The sequence below is a fragment of the Onthophagus taurus genome, chromosome 6 (genome assembly GCF_036711975.1).
Source record: "Onthophagus taurus isolate NC chromosome 6, IU_Otau_3.0, whole genome shotgun sequence".
Lineage (NCBI taxonomy): Eukaryota > Metazoa > Arthropoda > Insecta > Coleoptera > Scarabaeidae > Onthophagus > Onthophagus taurus.
In genome coordinates, this window is record NC_091971.1 from 16,080,989 (window position 1) to 16,099,637 (window position 18,649).

Here is an 18,649-nt window from a genome sequence, read left to right on the forward strand (position 1 = left end):
TCTTTTTTAATATATCGTTTATCGTTTTGTTTTTCGTAAACTTCTTTTTTGTGCGTCTACAGGGAAGATTTCGGTTTTTTTTCGGGACACCTGTGTACAACATATAAATTATTATACATTTTACACATTTTTTTTTAGAGCTGAATTTCTTTTTTTTTACTTTTGTACCGTTCGATCCTATTTTCATGAATAGAATCTATTTTGCATTGTTGAAGGCATTTGTTTATTTCATTTTTTTAATACGTTTTGAGCTGTAAGAAGTGTATATGTACCAATTGATTTTTTTTTGGGAAATCGTGCGAAATTATTGTATTTCATGACTACTAATCTACGTCATGTGAAAATTTTTGATAAATGACAAAAATATTATATAAGTAACTTTTCTTTAACGTTTTAGAAGGTTTGACTTTCATATAAATAGAAGTGATTATGCAGATATTAGGCATGCCCAAGAGTTTGGGTGGAATTTGGTGAACAGATTGAACTTGACTAATGCTTTTGAATCAGAAAAAAATCCGAATAACAATTGAAGAAAAAAAGCTTGGGAGGAAGTACAACCTCAATTTGAGCGAAACACGACCCATGAAGGACAAGACAAGGTCTATAACTGTTATTAGATAAAGAGAGAAAGGGAATAGCCACTTCAAATACAAACCAAAAATTGGAACCTAAAATGAAAATATAAAATGATGTCTAAAGAATTATATGTTTGATGTATAAATCTTGGAGAAAAAGAGTTTTGAAGTAATTGTTGTAAAAAGAGTGGTGACTTGCAAACTAAATTAAATTAAAAAAATCATATCTGCCTTAATTGCAATAATTATAAAACGATTCATACTGCAAATGAAAGCTTAAAATGTCGTCTTTAAAATGATGTATAAAGAATTGTATGTTTAATGTATAAATTTTGGAGAAAAACGGTTTTGAAGTAATAGTGGTGATTTTCAAACTATATTAAATTCAAAAAATCATATCTGCCTTAATTGCAACAATTATAAAACGATTCATACTGTAAATTAAAGCTTAAAATGTCTTCTTTAAAATGATGTATAAAAAATCGTATGTTTAATGTATAAATTTTGGAGAAAAATCCTTTTGAAGTAATTGTTGTAAAAAGAGTGGTGATTTGGAAACTAAATTAAATTCAAAAAATCATATCTGCCTTAATTGCAATAATTATAAAACGATTCATACTGCAAATGAAAGCTTAAAATGTCGTCTTTAAAATGATGTATAAAGAATTATATGTTTAATGTATAAATTTTGGAGAAAAACAGTTTTGAAGTAATTGTTGTAAAAAGGGTGGTGATTTGCAAACGAAATGAAATACAATAAATCATATCTGCCTTAATTGCAATAATTATAAAACGATTTATACTGCAAATTAAAGCTCAAAATGACTTCTTTACAATGATGTATAAAGAATTGTATGTTTAATGTATACATTTTGGAGAAAAACAGTTTTGAAGTAATTGTTGTAAAAAGAGTGGTGATTTCCAAACTAAATTAAATTCAAAAAGTCATATCTGCCTTAATTGCAATAATTATAAAACGATTCATACTACAAATTAAAGCTTAAACTGTCTTCTTTAGAATGATGTATAAAGAATTATATGTGTAATGTATAAATTTTGGAGAAAAACAGTTTTGAAGTAATTGTTATAAAAAGAGTAGTGATTTGGAAACTAAATTAAATTCAAAAAATCATATCTGCCTTAATTGCAATAATTATAAAACGATTCATACTGCAAATGAAAGCTTAAAATGTCGTCTTTAAAATGATGTATAAAGAATTATATGTTTAATGTATAAATTTTGGAGAAAAATCCTTTTGAAGTAATTGTTGTAAAAAGAGTGGTGATTTGGAAACTAAATTAAATTCAAAAAATCATATCTGCCTTAATTGCAATAATTATAAAACGATTCATACTGCAAATGAAAGCTTAAAATGTCGTCTTTAAAATGATGTATAAAGAATTATATGTGTAATGTATAAATTTTGGAGAAAAACAGTTTTGAAGTAATTGTTATAAAAAGAGTAGTGATTTGCAAACTAAATTAAATCCAAAAAATCAAATCTGCCTTAATTGCAACAATTATAAAACGATTCATACTGCAAATTAAAGCTTAAAATGCCTTCTTTAAAATGATGTATAAAGAATTACATGTTTAATGTATAAATTTTGGAGAAAAACGGTTTTGAAGTAATAGTGGTGATTTTCAAACTATATTAAATTCAAAAAATCATATCTGCCTTAATTGAAATAATTATAAAACGATTCATACTGCAAATTAAAGCTCAAAATGTCTTCTTTAAAATGATGTATAAAACATCGTATGTTTAATGTATAAATTTTGGAGAAAAATCCTTTTGAAGTAATTGTTGTAAAAAGAGTGGTGATTTGGAAACTAAATTAAATTCAAAAAATCATATCTGCCTTAATTGCAATAATTATAAAACGATTCATACTGCAAATGAAAGCTTAAAATGTCGTTTTTAAAATGATGTATAAAGAATTATATGTTTAATGTATAAATTTTGGAGAAAAACAGATTTGAAGTAATTGTTGTAAAAAGGGTGGTGATTTGCAAATAAAATTAAATTCAAAAAATCATATCTGCGTTTATTGCAATAATTATAAAACGATTCATACTGCAAATTAAAGCTCAAAATGTCGCCTTTAAAATGATGTATAAAGACTTATATGTTTAATGTATAAATTTTGGAGAAAAACATTTTTGAAGTAATTCAATGAAACTCGTTACTAGTTACCATCTGGAAAGTACATAACTATAAAAAAGTATTAGATGCTAAAGATATGCATAACTTATCAGATGTAGCAAGAAACGTTGTCTGAAAAAATACAAAAACCAATTCTGCTCAATTTGTATGCAAGATTAAAGAAGATCATAACTAAGCGGAGGAAGGTAAAAAAATGTAATGGCAAGTTAAAGCATTCTACTTTCCATTAGGAAAATAAGAAAGGAGTGTTATCAATGAAGGGATAATCGAACGAGTTATGGTTAACGTAAGCAAGGGAATTCCCATTTAGATTTCAACATGTACAATGAGGAAATGACAAAAATCGAAAGTGGAGATGGAAGGGTGGGAGATAAAGACGTGTGATGAGTTTATTGAAGAGATACTGGAACATAAGGAGTACTAATTTCTCTATTATATGTAACCCAGCACTCTACACCAATAGAAACATCACTTAAAGACTTGAAGTGAATAATTCCACAATCTAACAAAGAGTAGAGAAAGAGGCTTTTTGAATATGAAGGAATTACAATGAAACCAAGTCCTGTAACTACGAAAGATGTTACTTTGATGAACTTCATTTCTCTCAGTTTGTTCCATTAATATAAGGTTTTTAAACATTTAAATTTTTAACATTTTGTTTTTTAAAACCCTCCCTTTGGAAATATAAACAAAATACTAAGAGTTCAAAGATCCTTTAGTTGTTAATAACATCCGGACTAAATCGTTGTGAGATCGAGGTTCATGTAATTTCTACAGTCAATATCTCTAGATGGGGTACTGGAAGACGCAAGTTAATATAAGTTAAGGAGTGATTCAGCCACAAAGTGTGTCAAATTACACGATATTACTACCAGGTCAATAAACCCCGCCAAGAATCAACTCAACACTGCAGTTAGTCACCTCTAATAATTTATTGGCAAAGTGCCAATAGATTTATATTTTATGTAGAGACCGAAAATATTACAGAACTTTTTAATTAAACAGGCTTCTTCTTTTCATTTAATTTCTCTGTTTTATATGAAATGGAAACAAAGAATCATGGAGGGGTACAAAACATTTTTTTTATTAATTTTGATGGTTTTATATATTTTTGTGTTAACTCGGTGATTGGAATGTAAAAAGCAAGATTAACGAAGCGAACAGCTCACGGCAAATATTTCTAATACATAAATGGATGCGGAATATATCGAAGTAATCTGTAGTAGATATTTACCGACATCTGTTCGGGGATTCCTTAATTTACGAGTTCTTTTATTAAATTGTTCGTTTGCGTATAATATGCGTTGAAATGGTTTCAAATGTGGTAAAGAAACAGATACTTATGTTAACGGAGAAAATGGAAATAGTGAGTTTATTACATAAAGAAAAGTTGTCATGATATTGCTAAAAAATTTGAAATCGGGAAGCCACAAGCGGCAAAAATTGTCAAAGATAAAGAAAATCTTCCAATTGAAATGGCAGTTTGGAGTCAGTGTAAAAACGGAGATAAATTTTTGTGTAGTGATGGTTCAAAAATCGACAAATTCTGTTTGGAATGGTTTGTGAAAATTATAAATCAAAATATTGCACTATCAGAACCATTTGTAGCGAAAAAAAGCAAAGGAAATGAAGCATGGGTGGTTACAAAAGTGGGGTTTTAGAAATAATTTTAGAAAATGTTGCTTCCAAAGATGCCAATTTTTTGATTTATATATAAGACAGCTTATATTTTATTAAATCTGCGTAGTAGAAAGTCACAGAGACAATTGGAAATTGTTTTAACAAGCTTGATCGATCAAGGAAGTTCAACTGACAGTGACTAAGATGTTGAAGATAATATACCACTTGATTTGCATAAATGTAGTAAAGAACTGGAGATACATAATGTAAAAACAGCAGAAGAATATTTAACTGTTAGAGACTAGGAATTTTCAATCACATGTTATAAAGAAGCATTGAATATAATTTCCAACTAAAATCATTCGTTATTCAAGAATGATAATACATATTATGTGTATGTACTTTAATTTGAGTAGTCTTTTCTCAGCGGGCTTTAGGGTTGGGTTGAATTTTGAGGAATGAAAAATTTTGGGAGTTCCACCAGCTCTTTATAGACTTCAAACAAATATATGACAACGTTGACAGAAACAAACTGTACTGTTAAATGCACAATATCAGATAGCACATGCTGAGTGAAAGTATAAGGGGAACTGTCAAGCGAATTCAAAGTGTCCTCGGGATTGAAACAAGGAGACGGATTAGCAGCACCCATACTCTTCAACATATCACTCGAATATATTATGAGAACAACTGGGGTCGATCTGGACTCTACCTTGATGAACAAATCTGTACAAGTGGTGGGATATGCAAACGATCTAAGGCAGATCAATGCAGGTGGTCAAGGAAATCTATGGAAACCTCGAAATCGCCAGTAGAGAGGTTGGTCTAAGGATCAACGAGGACAAAACTAAACTCTTGACCCAGAGCAGGAGATGGAAATCCGGGCAGAGAGTCACGATCAGGGATTACAATTTCGAAGTGGTGGACTTGTACCACTTCAACTACCTGGGCAGCAACGTAATTACACAGAACGATGAGATCCAGGAAATACAAAGACGAATAGCCAAACGGAAACCGCGTATTCTAGTTTCTGTTACCTATCATAGGATCTCGAAATATCCACAGAGAAATGAAAAAGCAAGATGGGGAGACAGCGTAACGAAGGACGGTCAGGAGATTCTCGGAACGACGAGCTGGAAGAGGATGGCTAGGATTCATATATTCCAGGGATACATGATCCTAGTTTTGTAAGCTAAGATAGCAAGCTAGTACTAGTAAGCTATCAAGCTAGTGCATCTATCTTTGTGTATACAAACCTAGCTTTATTCTAGGCTAGAAAGCTAATGTTTGAAGCCAGGATAGTTTAATTGCTTGTCGTTCTATTTTTAAAGCTAGTAAGCTTCCCCTACTACTGATTTCGCTATCCTGGGTTGGGTTGGGTTTAGGAATATCTATGGAACGCTGCCATTTCGTCTTATAAAGACAAACGTATGCGAGATTCAGCTCTACAAAAAATGTGTGGCGAATTATTGACACTGGATATACAAATGAAAACCAAAGAAGTAAAAAATACCGTCAACAGTCTGCAATGGTACTGGTTAAAATTACTGGCATCATGTAAATAGCACTAGCATCTTCTAAGCGAGGCAGCAAACCAGGACATTTATCTAGCTTGCTATCCTAGCTGACAAAACTAGGCTCGTGTATCCCGATCAATAGCGTCATTAAAGAAGAAGTCTTGTCTCATAAGCGGACATCTCTGATAAGTGGACAAAAGTAATGTAAGTTCGCTTATTAGAGCTTTCACTGCATTTGTATTATAGTATGATAAAGAAGTGAGTTTCCAAATCAGAATTTAAAAAAATTTTTGTCATTTATCAGAAAATATTTTTCACAAAATGAGATTGATTAGGCGGTCGCGAATTATTAATTTCACAGTCGGTGGCCCAAAAAAAAAGTTTTTTTCATTAATAAGACATTTATCAAGATATTTTTTAAGATAAATGTCTTTTAATTACATTCGTTTTTTTATGAGTATTATAAGAAACTTTTTATGAAATAAAAATAATAAACCTTTTAGCAACTTATTTTTAAAAAATCATTTTTTCTTATGTCATAAAAAGTTCTTATAAAATACAAATATTGTGCTGTACATTTTTTTTTATATTTTTTTTTGTAAAAATCATAAGAATTTCGCTAAATACAATATTTAATCGTATTCTTTTTTTTTGTAATTCAGGTCAGATATAAGTACACGTTCACAAAATGTGCGTTTATTGCAGATAAAACTAAAAAGTATATTTAAATCGAAACAATTTTAATGATGATAAAAAACTATTGTGAAATTATGAAAATTATAATCTAGTTATTTTTGGTTGGAAACGTTATAATTGTAAAAATCGAAAAGTAACGTTGGTAAGGGGGCGCCCCCATCTAGATCGAGCCTAAGAAATGACGAATTTAAGTTATTAAAAAGTTTTTTTTTTATCGTTTAGCAAAAATTAAAAAATTAGTAATAATAACAAATAAAAAAATCTACGTCTAAAAATATGTCGTTTTTTTAATATCCGTATTGCGCGTTAAGGCTCGGAGACACTTTACATTTACATTATTTTTTTTGGTTGGTGCTCCATTAATATCTTATATCTTCGTGTTTTTCACCTACTTAGGCTCGTCCTGTGAGGGCGCCTTCTAAACCTCGTAGCATTTTGCAGAAACCACTAACGAACACAGCTAGTAACACTTTGACCACTAGCGACACTTTGCGCGTTGCGGACGAATCTATTTAGAAACTACGAGAATCGTTCCCAAATGTCCCATAGTGTTTATTATTTTTTTTTCTTAATACTTTTTTTCTTCTCTTTTTTTTTAATATATATATTTATATATTTTGATTTCTGTACTAAAACATTTCCACATTTATCATATATTTTCGCGTTTGTTATTTTTTTTTTTTAATTCACCCATTATTCTTTTTATCTTCTTCGTGTTTAGTACAACGTGGACCGTTTTCGCGTTTTTGTTGATGTTGTTTTAATAATTTTTTTTTATTCTTTCGTTAAAAAACGAAATAAAGTAAACGGAACAACACAGTTTTTTTGGCTACGATTTCTTAAAACTTTTTTCATATAAAAGTCGAACTTGTTGCTCGCAGCAGCCGCCGTTGGTACAAAAAGAAAGTTTCGTTCGTATATATCTTTTATTTTTATTATTTTTTTTTTTTGGCTGCGGTCGCAACGGGCAATGGGTTTTTGTTTTTTTTTATTTTTCAGAAAACACGTAAGCTAAGTGATATTCAACAAAATTTTTCCGGCAGACCGCCGACTGTGTGAGCATTATTTTTTTTTTAACAAGTTGACAAAGTATTTTTACCCTGATAAAAATTATTATTACAAAATCGCGAATACTAATACTATTATTTTATTTTTTTTTAATTTTTATTTTCATATCACGAAATTTATTCATTTTTTTTAGTTTAAGTCGACGGTTTGCCTTCGCCTATTTTTTTTGTTTTGGGATTTTACGATGTAATCGTTTTGGTAAAATTTTTTTTCGATGGATTTCGTTCTAAAATGATTAAAATTGTAAAATTACACGATTTACATCGTTAAATCTCGCCAATTTAAAAGTCACCCTTAAGAAATTAACAGGTGTAAACGACACGGTAGTGTTTTTTCTGCTTGATATGAAGAAATTGTGCCGTTTCGGGTGCGTCTGGAGCTTTCTTAACCCTTACATATTTCGCAATTTTTTAAAATAATTACTAGAGACTCTTATTTTCCTTTTTATCATTATAGTTATTTTTTTAATAATAATATAATATCACTACGCACTCTTTAATTATTTATTTATTTATTTTTTTTGGTTTGGTGGCAGTCAGAAACACTGAACTAAAAGTGTGGTGTTTTCTCTTTGTTCAAAGTACTCATGCTCCCTGTTCTCGCTCTGTTTTTTTACTCATTTTTTTCCTATAGAAGATAATTAATAATCGCTACTGGTTATTTTTTCTCAGAAACCACTGGCTACTCTCCATATTTCTACGGGATGACACATTTAACAATATTTTTTTTGTCGATCTGCGTTTTAATATGCTATATTATGCCGTACGTCGTAGTAACTAATGGTAGTTGGATTCTTAAACACAATTTCTTATGATTATTACAATATCCTTAAGATTATCATTATATATAACCGTCCAAATGAAAAAAAAAACCGTTCACTCTATGAATTCTTATCACAACAACCACTGATTTAGACTATGTTTGCCATTTTCTATCGAAAAGATGCAATGCTTTAATATACCGTACTGTTCAGTGGGAAATTAAATAATCGATTAAATATAAGTTAACTAAATAAAACCAGTACAAATGTTCATGTAAAACATATTCCCAACTTAATTAGCTTTGTACACTCTACAATACATGATATTGATTCTAACATATTGTAGAGCTTAGTAGGAAATAATTACCAAATGTCAAAATCAAATAAGTGCAAGTACGTGTTTGAGATTAATCGGCAATATCATGAAAGAATGTTGCTTACTGCCTTTTATTTCGTTTTAAAAAGGAACATGTATCACCGAAACGTAGCTATGTTGAGACAATTATGTTAATTGACAACGCTCTGGAAGAATTTCGCTGAAATCTTAGTAATTAAGCTAATTGCGATTGGACTGGCTTGCTTAAATGAGTAAACCAAGATAATTGAAATTTGCAAAAAGATTTTACAGCCAGAATTATAATCTTTGAAAAATAAAGGACACGCAAATATTCTTGTTATAATCGAACGAGTTATTAATGATTGAAAGAGTTGCACAATTAGTGAGAATCAGATACTGATTTGGATTATAACATACACAGATCTGATCAACTATCATTTTAGAAAGAGTTGGCGTAAAGTATTAATCAAATAGTAACTCTAGTACACCTGTAATTTAGCAATGATTGAGCACTAATTAATCTGCAGATCCATGAATTAACCATGAATTTTCTTGAACCAGGTTTATAACTGACAACATAGATTTGAATGAAAAACAGCTCCTACTCGCCTAATGACCAATGGTAAGACGTTAGAAGAAAAATAAAGCGGTGAGAGATCAAATAAGTGCTAAAAGTTTGGCAAAACTAGTACAATATGTATCAACGCAAAGAAAAGGAACAAGGAGAAATAAAACAAGCTCTAAAATCAAAATGAAACGGAAATAAAAAAGAAATATTGTTGGTCTTCCTAAATCATAAAGCTGCATTCGACCAAGTACCACAGCAACATACTTGGACACCACTTGACGAAGTATAAACCATCCCCAAGGTGATAGAAATAAATAAAAGCAATAAATAAATCATCAAAAATCTTTTTGTCTTCCACTTGGGTTCGCTCGATCAATAAGGGAGCGAAAACGAAACTAGATGAACACTACCACTATAATGTTCTCAATTCGTGCAGGATCCAAGACCTTAAGTTAGCTACTTAACCAGTAATGCATCAACGTCAAAACGATATAACCATCTAGCAAAGAAATTTAGAAGCAAAAGAGATGAAAATCAGTTGTGCCAAGTTGCTCTTTCATGGATATTTATGTGTAATGAAATCAAAAAAGTACAAGTACGTTGAGCAATATGAAACAGATCGTACAACAATCGCGAATAGAATACGATTAAATTAAAATACTTATTACTATGCTCAAACATTAATCAGCAATATCATGAAAGAATGTTACTTACTGCCTTTTATTTCGTTTTAAAAAGAAACTTGTAAATCTTTGTAATTAAGCTAATGGCGATTGGATTTGGTTGCTTAAATGAGTAAACCAAGATAATTGAAATTTGCAATAAGATTTTACAGCTAGGTCTGATCAACTATCATTTTAGTAAGAGTTGGCATAAAGACCACGCTTCATGAGTTAATCAAACAGCGTTTAAATAGATGTCATTGCCACACATTTTTAAAGTAGACAATATCTGTAATTTAGCAATGATATTAGTATGATTGAGCACTTATTAATCTGAAGATAATGTTTTGACAATGTAGGTCCAGTGTTATCAAATGCAGTAACAGCGTTCCATCTTGTTTGTAAAACCACGAATCAACCATGAATTTTCTTGAACCAGGTTTATAACTGGAAACATAGATTTGAATGAAAAACATGCTACTAAGTAGTCGCCTAATGACTAATGGTAACACGTTAGAAGAAAAATAAAGCGATGAGAGACCAAATAAGTGCTAAAAGTTTGGCAAACTATTACAATATGTATCAAGGCAAAGAACGCAAAGAAAAGGAAAAACGAGAAATAAAGCAAGCTCTAAAATCAAAATGAAACGGAAAAGCAACTGAAAAGTAAGAAAGGAACTAAACCAAAAACCAACAATCAACTATAAGTAAATTTTTATATCTTATCTGAATAACCATTCCTGCTGATGTATAAAAACTGTTATGTATGTCAAGTCAACTGTTATACTTTTGAACTGCAGCACGAGTTAATATCTTACAAAAAAAAATGTTTAAAATATCCTTCAATAATAAGATATTGATTTCTGTTTTTATTGAATTTCCAAGTTAAATGAACACAATAGAACACATGTTGCATGTCTATCCCTCTTTGGCCGGACTCAGAATGAGTGCCTCTGAGAGATATCCTAGCCTTTGGGGAATTCTATAGGCATGTTGGTGGGAATGATTGGTGACGAGAGTGAATTTTGGAAAGAGCCCAACGAACTCATGAGGACCTGCTGCTCAATATATGCTGGAATCATGAAACTAGAATACGATATAGTGCTTTCAACAATTGTAAGATGAGAAAATCATGAAATTGCCATGCGTAGGTACAAAAATATATTCATTGGTATAAATAAGGTTTGAGTATGATAAGCAGAACTATTAGAAATCTAGCCCAAAAACTACATCAATCATTTTATCAGAATTGATTTTTTTAAACAAACAACATATTTCAGAAATTCTTTTATGTCAAAGAAACTCCTAAATTTCAAGTATATATGTATATTTTTTGTACTTATGAATAAGAAGGAAGTGCTTAAATCAAAACACTCTTCTTAATCTTAAACTGTTGTACAGAAACCTCTTTGATTGTTTGACAAGTTGTTTGTAACATTAAAATAACGCGAAATTCATGTGTTTGGCAGATTTAGCTTAATTTAAGCCTGCAATCGGTATAACATCGATAAAAACTGCAGATATTTGAACATGCGATCAGGATATCACATTTTTTACTCTGACACAGAAGAATTATGCCAACAACATTTATTTATTAACTGCCAACAGAAAATAAAAGTGTTAAGCCTAGGCCTCTAAATAAAGAATCATAATAAGGTTATTATGTTCCCAAATAATTTAAGAATTTGTGAGTTAATCAGTGTATTATGATGATAAAATAGATAATTTCTATCAAAATTAGAATACCACAGATTCATCATTTCCTATTTTATAACCACAAAACTGTAGCTGGAAACAACATAGTAGTCACTGATGATTTTCTCCTGATACTAAACTTAAAAGCAATCAACGATTTCGTTATAAACAAAAATGACTTTCAAAGAGCAAACATCTACTATCTTTGAAGAAGTTCGCTAAGGAATTATTAGCTCCTAACAGTAAGGTTTAATTAATTTTTTGGATTTTTATGGTAGACTGATGGAGTAACTGGCATAAAGTATAAAGGTATGTGGTGAAGAGTAGGTGTTATGGCAGCTCTTTTTTCCAAGGAGTTTTAGGTTAAGTAGAGCAAGGCTATCCTCCGGACTCAATTTTCAACATTACTGAGACGACTTTATCAGCATGAACATAGGTTTCTCAGGAAGAACGTTCAACTTCTGGTTTTAAATTTGCAAAAAAAATAGAGATGTTATGGAGCAATGTCTCAGGATCAATGAGAGACACTTCGTCAGGATCTTGAAAGTGGGACAAGAATGCTTGAATCTCACGAGATATTTTCATAGATTACTCTAAGTATTATTTTTGCCTGCCCATCATCTGAACCTTAGTGAAATAGGAACTCAATTAGATGTTAATGTTGTTAAAATGATTTTTAGAGCAACATATCATTAATAATAATGATAAATTTAAGGTTGCAATAGCAATTGCAAGTTTAATGTATAGCAAATAAATAGAACGTTAATGAACGATTTTCAAAAATTAGCACATCAGGATGTTCATTGAAGACATTAAGAAAAAAATTACAAGCAATGTGGAGATGGGGTATGTCCAATTAGAAATGTGATATAGCTTTTAGACCTTAAGATTATCAATTTTTAAATGAAGACTTATAAACGCAAAGTTAGATCATGAATTTTTAATGATAATGTAAACATACAAAACTGGGTTACTTTTCAAGAAATGAATGTGATCAAAGAACAATTCTTGTTATCATATACTGCAACAGATTATTCTTTGGTTTATTAACAGGTGGAAAAACCCTGTGACCCAATGTGCATTGTTCACCCAGTCTATTGGGTGTAGTAACTGCTCTTACATAACAAAACTATAACTACTACAACAACTCATTAGATAATAGCAGAAAAGATTTTTTCTCACCACATTACATTTTAAAATAATTTCGATGTAACATAGCGACTTGCATACAAATTCAAAACTTGAAATTTTTCATGAAATTTATAAAATGATATCGTTTCTTAAAATAATCGGTTTTCTTTTAGACGGTCACATATAAAAATATTCGTGATTAGTAGTTTCAATAAAAAAACTTGTTTTATTGCTGTTTATTTTTAAAATTTTTCGGAATTATTGTTTTATGTATTGATAATCTTAATGATATTGTTAATATCTCTGACATCAGTACCAATTACAATCTTTTTTTTTTTTGATAACGACGATAAAAAATATTTTGCCATCGTTTTTAGGTTCTTTAAATAAAATCAACAATGTAAATGAAATAAAATAATTTTGTGCAAATAGCACAACGAGTACGGCTTAAAAGACATACGTTTTATCGTCGATTAGAAACATTATATCACTGTTATAACCTCACCGTAAAAAACCTCACAGATCGGCGCGTGGATCACTACAATATACTTTTTTTTGTAAGAAAAACCATTTTGCACACACGATAAAATATTGCAACATAGTCGTCGTTTAGTACCGAAAAAGTCAACAAACCTTTCGACGTTTCGTAAACGTTAACAATTATAGTTCACTTTTTGAAAGTTCGTTTTTATTTTTTTTATTTTTTTCGTGTTCGTCGCCGCTCAGAAATTTATTTTTTTTAACTTCGCAACAGCCGAATTGGTGAACGCGATTTCGACGGAACGCCGCGTTAAAATTTTTTTTTTGTTATTTTTAAAAAACTGGATGGTGATTCGGTGTATTTTTGTGAGTGTTGCGGGGATATCTTAACGATTATTATTTTTAAAATCGGAAATTACAAGTAATTGACGTGCTCAGATCGGCGTTCCGTCGATTCCATTCGCATTTTTGCAGTCCTAAACATATTCTATGTGCGTGAAGATATTTTTTTCTTCTAATTGGTCCACCCGTTCGGTTGATCGACCTTCGATGAGGCCTCATTTCACTACGTACATTTTTTTTTGCGTCAACCAACCTAATCGAATCCATTTAGAAAATGCTTTTATAAATAAAAGCATGTTTCGACGTATTTCACCAAAATGAATGAGTGGTAATGTAATTCAATATAAAATATTGATTAACACGACAAATGTATTACACCGACACGAATGTTTGTATTCGGTAAATGGCGTATTTTGGTTTGTATGTTATTTGAAGTTGTAAATTTAGGATTTAATGTTCGCCGGGTTCACCGATTTTTTAATTAATTTATTTATTTAGTTTTGGGGTGATTTGTTTTTCCTTAAAATGATTTTTCATTTTGATTTGGAATCTCAACTGTGGTGTTTGTGTTGAAGGATTCGATTGGATTGGCTATCGTCCAACGTGTTTTCCGGTCAATTGGGCTTAGTACTAAATGCCGGTCGTAATAAAAGGGACTTCGAATAGAGCTATGGGGCACCACGTCGGTCGACCAGGACGTGATCGCGGGCGGACAGAACACATATTGCCTAATTCCCCTAATTCTATGACCACGACGAAGACGTTGTTGGTTTCCCGTTTCGTCTTCTCCTCCTTTTTGGCGTTCGGCGTCGCCTCGTTCTCTCGCGCCTCCTCCTTCTTCTTCTTCTTCTCGTCATCATCAAGGCGAATAACATTGTCCTCCTCCTAACACTGGTCGCGCACACGGCTAACAAACATTTGAACAAGTCGATAATCGTCTGCGTGTGAATGAGTATAATCCATGCGGTCCACAATGGGTGCACCACTTTACGGTTATGAGTCGTTTGTGCCCCCGACGAGGCGGCCCTGCACGGCGGCGTCCTCTGGGCCGCCGGGGACGCGCACTGCACCCAGGCCGGCGTCACGATGCCCCCCAAAGCCGATACCGACGACGCATTCGCACATTTCGCGCACAGGCCCCGGCCGGGTGTGCCGCAGTGCGTGTAGCAGCAGTCTTCGTCTCCTTGCGACGACTTCGACCTCTGCTCGCCCGATTCTGGTATATTTGGATCTAAAACAGTCACACATTAATATATCTAATTTCAGCAATAATTACAAAAATCTTATACAATTAGAATCCATATGAAATGTATATGTTACTGTAAATGCGGTAAATCCTAACATTTTCCAGTGAAACCTAACATTTACCAACTCTGAATAGTAAAAGTGCAAAATGTTCTGTGAGCACCGTTCATTTCAAACTTTTACCACCATCCACTTGGTAAATCTTAGGTTTTACCTCAGAGACACGGTGTGATGGACATATTTTAATATTCAAAGTTACATAAATTATTGTTATTATAATAATAATAAGTTGCCAATTAAACAGTTTTATTAAATTATCGAGTTCAAGTAAAGTCCAATGCACCTCGCCATCGGAAGTGTTAAGTTACACTTTGGCCATCGGAAGTGTTAAGTTACACTTTGGCCATCGGCGCGTGGTTACAATAACGCTGAGCAATAGAATTGTTAGCACAAATGAAATACATAAGTAGTCAATAATTCTAAGCGAAAAGCATTCGTAGCCATGTAATAATTAAAATAAATTAGTAATTTTAAACTAAAAATAGTTTAAATCTTATCCGAAACAAATACATACACCCTAATCACCTGGAGACCCAAATGGGGTCAATACAACGGTAAATGTTGAAAAATAGACGCGTATAGATGTGTTCGGTGCATGTTTTTATTTTATTTATTTATTTACTGATGACATTTACAGAAATACAAATAAAGCAAAGTAAATAAGATAAGAAAAAAATAAGAAAGAACAGTTTACTGTCATCAATTTGGACCGAGTCAATAGCTTTGTTCGTTGAGACTGCACTACTTGCACTCACTTGCACTATGCAGTTTAGTGCAGATGTTGTGTGTTCGTTGGGGATAGTGCAGTCGGTGCAAGTTAGTGCAGATTTTGTTGCACCTGCTTTCGATTAAGTTCAATAAGTGCAGTGTAACTAAAATGGCGGAATATTTGAAAACGTGTTTTGTAATAATTAATATTAAATATTAAGAAATAAAACCTTATAATAATTAATATTTGTTGTATTAGAGAACATAGTATATTCAATCCCAGTAGAGGCAGTAGAAAACTACCCCTACTTTTTTGGAATAATTTAAAAGCTACCCTGTCGATTTTGGCGGCATTAAATACACTTATAGTACATTTAAAAATATTATGTTTTTTCTCATTTAGGGGTGGCTGGGGTTAACTACCCTTACCACCCCAAATTCTTTTTTTGCAAGTACTGCTTATCAATTTTGGTGCAATTTAGCATGTGATTTCTTTATACGTTAAGTAATACTTTTGAAAGAACTAATAAGGGTTAGTAGTTTGGTATAGAAAATATATTTCGCTAATAATTGAAAAAAATAAAAAATAATAATAATTGATGAATACTAAAAAAACGCTACTAAAAAAACATTCTGTAGTCTGTTCAGTATTTCGCTGACAATCTCCTGTTCGTCCATTTCAAATATTGTACACTTTTTTTATAAAAATCTGTTCGTTGGGACCACGGTTTATACACTTTTCTGGCCTGCACTAAGTTGACATTACATTGTATTGACTTACACTTCATTGCACTATGACGTCATACGAGTGCCATGTCGTGCAGAGTAGTGCAATCCCAACGAACAAAGCTAATGTATTGAAAAGATCTCAGACTTTGGATATAACGGACAAAATATTTTAAATTAATTATTTTTAATAATGTTAAATTTTTTTATCTTGAAATAATAAAATAAAATTTATTTCCGCTAAAAAAATATTTTGAAGTAATATTATTAATAGAATATGTTTAATAGATAACAGTACATACAGGTGAGTTTTTTTGCATGTTTAGTATAGAGATCTTGAAAACTAGCGGAGATAGAGAGACGATTAAATAGGAAAAGAATTGCAGTTTCATGAACTCAATTTAATGAGCTTTTTGTTTTTTGGATGAAATGCATGGCTAACTAGATATCTCGAAAAACCCGTTTTTTGTTATATCGTTCGATACCTATGGCTCCGCTATTATTGATTTTAGGAAAAAATGTGTAGGGTATTACATGTTTAATACAGCAGCCTAACAGATTTTTTTATTTAAGCAATAATTTTTGAGTTATGACACAAACTTGTAATTTTTCTAATGGAAACCATAGTTGGCCAGGACTTCATAAAAGAGGCCTTTTCTCAACGATTCTAATGATATACCACTTGACATAGATATTTTTATTAATAAATAAATTATAGCTCTGGATGCTCGATGGTATGCTATGGAAACAATTGATAGATACGATAGATCAATATGAATTTTTCTAATCCATAAAAGCGTGATATCATTGAGTGTTACATTTTATGCTATAAAAATGCAATACAAGCTGCAGAAAAGTATTTTGATCGTCGCCAGCCTTCTCTACCTACTTTGAAGAGGCTGATAATTTGGGCGAGTATGGTTCTTTCTGTAAACCAACTAAAGATGCAAGACAGAAGTAAATGTATTAACACGAATCCATCGGTTTCAACACAAGTTACATCTAAAGCAGGTACGTCACAACGTACTGTCGTAAGAGAACTAAAAAAGCATAGATTTCATGCATATAAAATGGCAGTTTCACAAACACTACCCCCAGATGACTACTATAAGCGTGTAGAATATTGTACGTGGTTTATTAACATGTGTGAAGCTGATCATAGCTTCGATTAAAGTTTTGTGGACAGATGAAGCACAATTTACAAAATGCAGTATGTTTAATAGACATAATAGATACATTATAGACTCAAGTTAAGTTTGGATTTAATGTTTGGTGCGGTGTCATTTGTTCAAGAATTCTTGGTCCGTACATTTTTTATGATACTTTAAACGGAGATCATTATCTTCACTTTCTACAGAACGAGTTCGATAATATGTTTAAATTACTCCTGCAGACACGTCATTAAATGGCTTCAACGCGATGGGACACCACCACTTAATAAGCTAGTGGTACGAAATCATGGGAACGTATCTATTAATTGTTTCCATAGCATACTACCTGAACAGTTTGCAAATTAAAAGAATAAATGGCTATAATTTATTTATTAATAAAAATATCCATGTCAAGTGGTATATCATTAGAATCGTTGAGAAAAGGCCTTCTTTATAAAGTCTTGGCCAACTATGGTTTCCATTAGAAAAATTACAAGTTTGTGTCATAACTCAAAAATTATTGCTTAAATAAAAAAATCAGTTAGACTGCTTTATTAAACATGTAATACCCTACACATCTTTCTTTACACATTTTTCCTAAAATCAACGGTAATCACGGGTAACCAACTTAACAGACTAATAATAATTACTTGAAACATTAAAACTTCAAAAAACGTCAATTTAATTCAATTTTTTAGGAGTTTCTAAATGTTTGACATTAAAAAAACCTAAACAAATTCGTTTTTCGTATGATTTAAGCATAAATTAATTAATTTTCGTAAAGAAAACGACGTTTTATAAAACTGACATTTAATTTTGACAAATTGTTGTGAAGTTGGTTACAGTCGGTAACATTGAATTTGTGTCACATTGACGTTTAACCTTTATTCAAAAATTTATTTAAAAATTAATTTATGGAATCAATTTCAATAGTCGTGGACAAAGTATAGTATTCTACTCGCATATAATGAGCTATTATTCACTCAGGTTAATTATGCCACTCGCTACGCTCGTGACATAAACTTAACCTTCGTGAATAATAGCTTTCATTATATGCTCATATAATAATATACTATTATGAAACTGTAATTCTTTCCCTATTTAATCGTCTCTCTATCTTCGCTAGTTTTCAAGATCTCT

General features: G+C 31.4%; 1 protein-coding gene across 1 annotated transcript in view; it reads right to left on the reverse strand.

Moving 5' to 3' along the window:
• Positions 1–1,645: 1,645 nt before the first annotated feature.
• LOC111423708 (calcium-permeable channel component Mid1) overlaps positions 1,646–18,649 on the reverse strand; it is a 114,940-nt gene continuing 97,936 nt past the window's right edge. Inside the window, exon 3 of the mRNA XM_023057012.2 lies at positions 1,646–14,850. Within this exon, the coding sequence (XP_022912780.1) occupies positions 14,363–14,850 (488 nt within the window). The 3' untranslated portion in view covers positions 1,646–14,362. The remainder of the gene's footprint in view (positions 14,851–18,649) is intronic.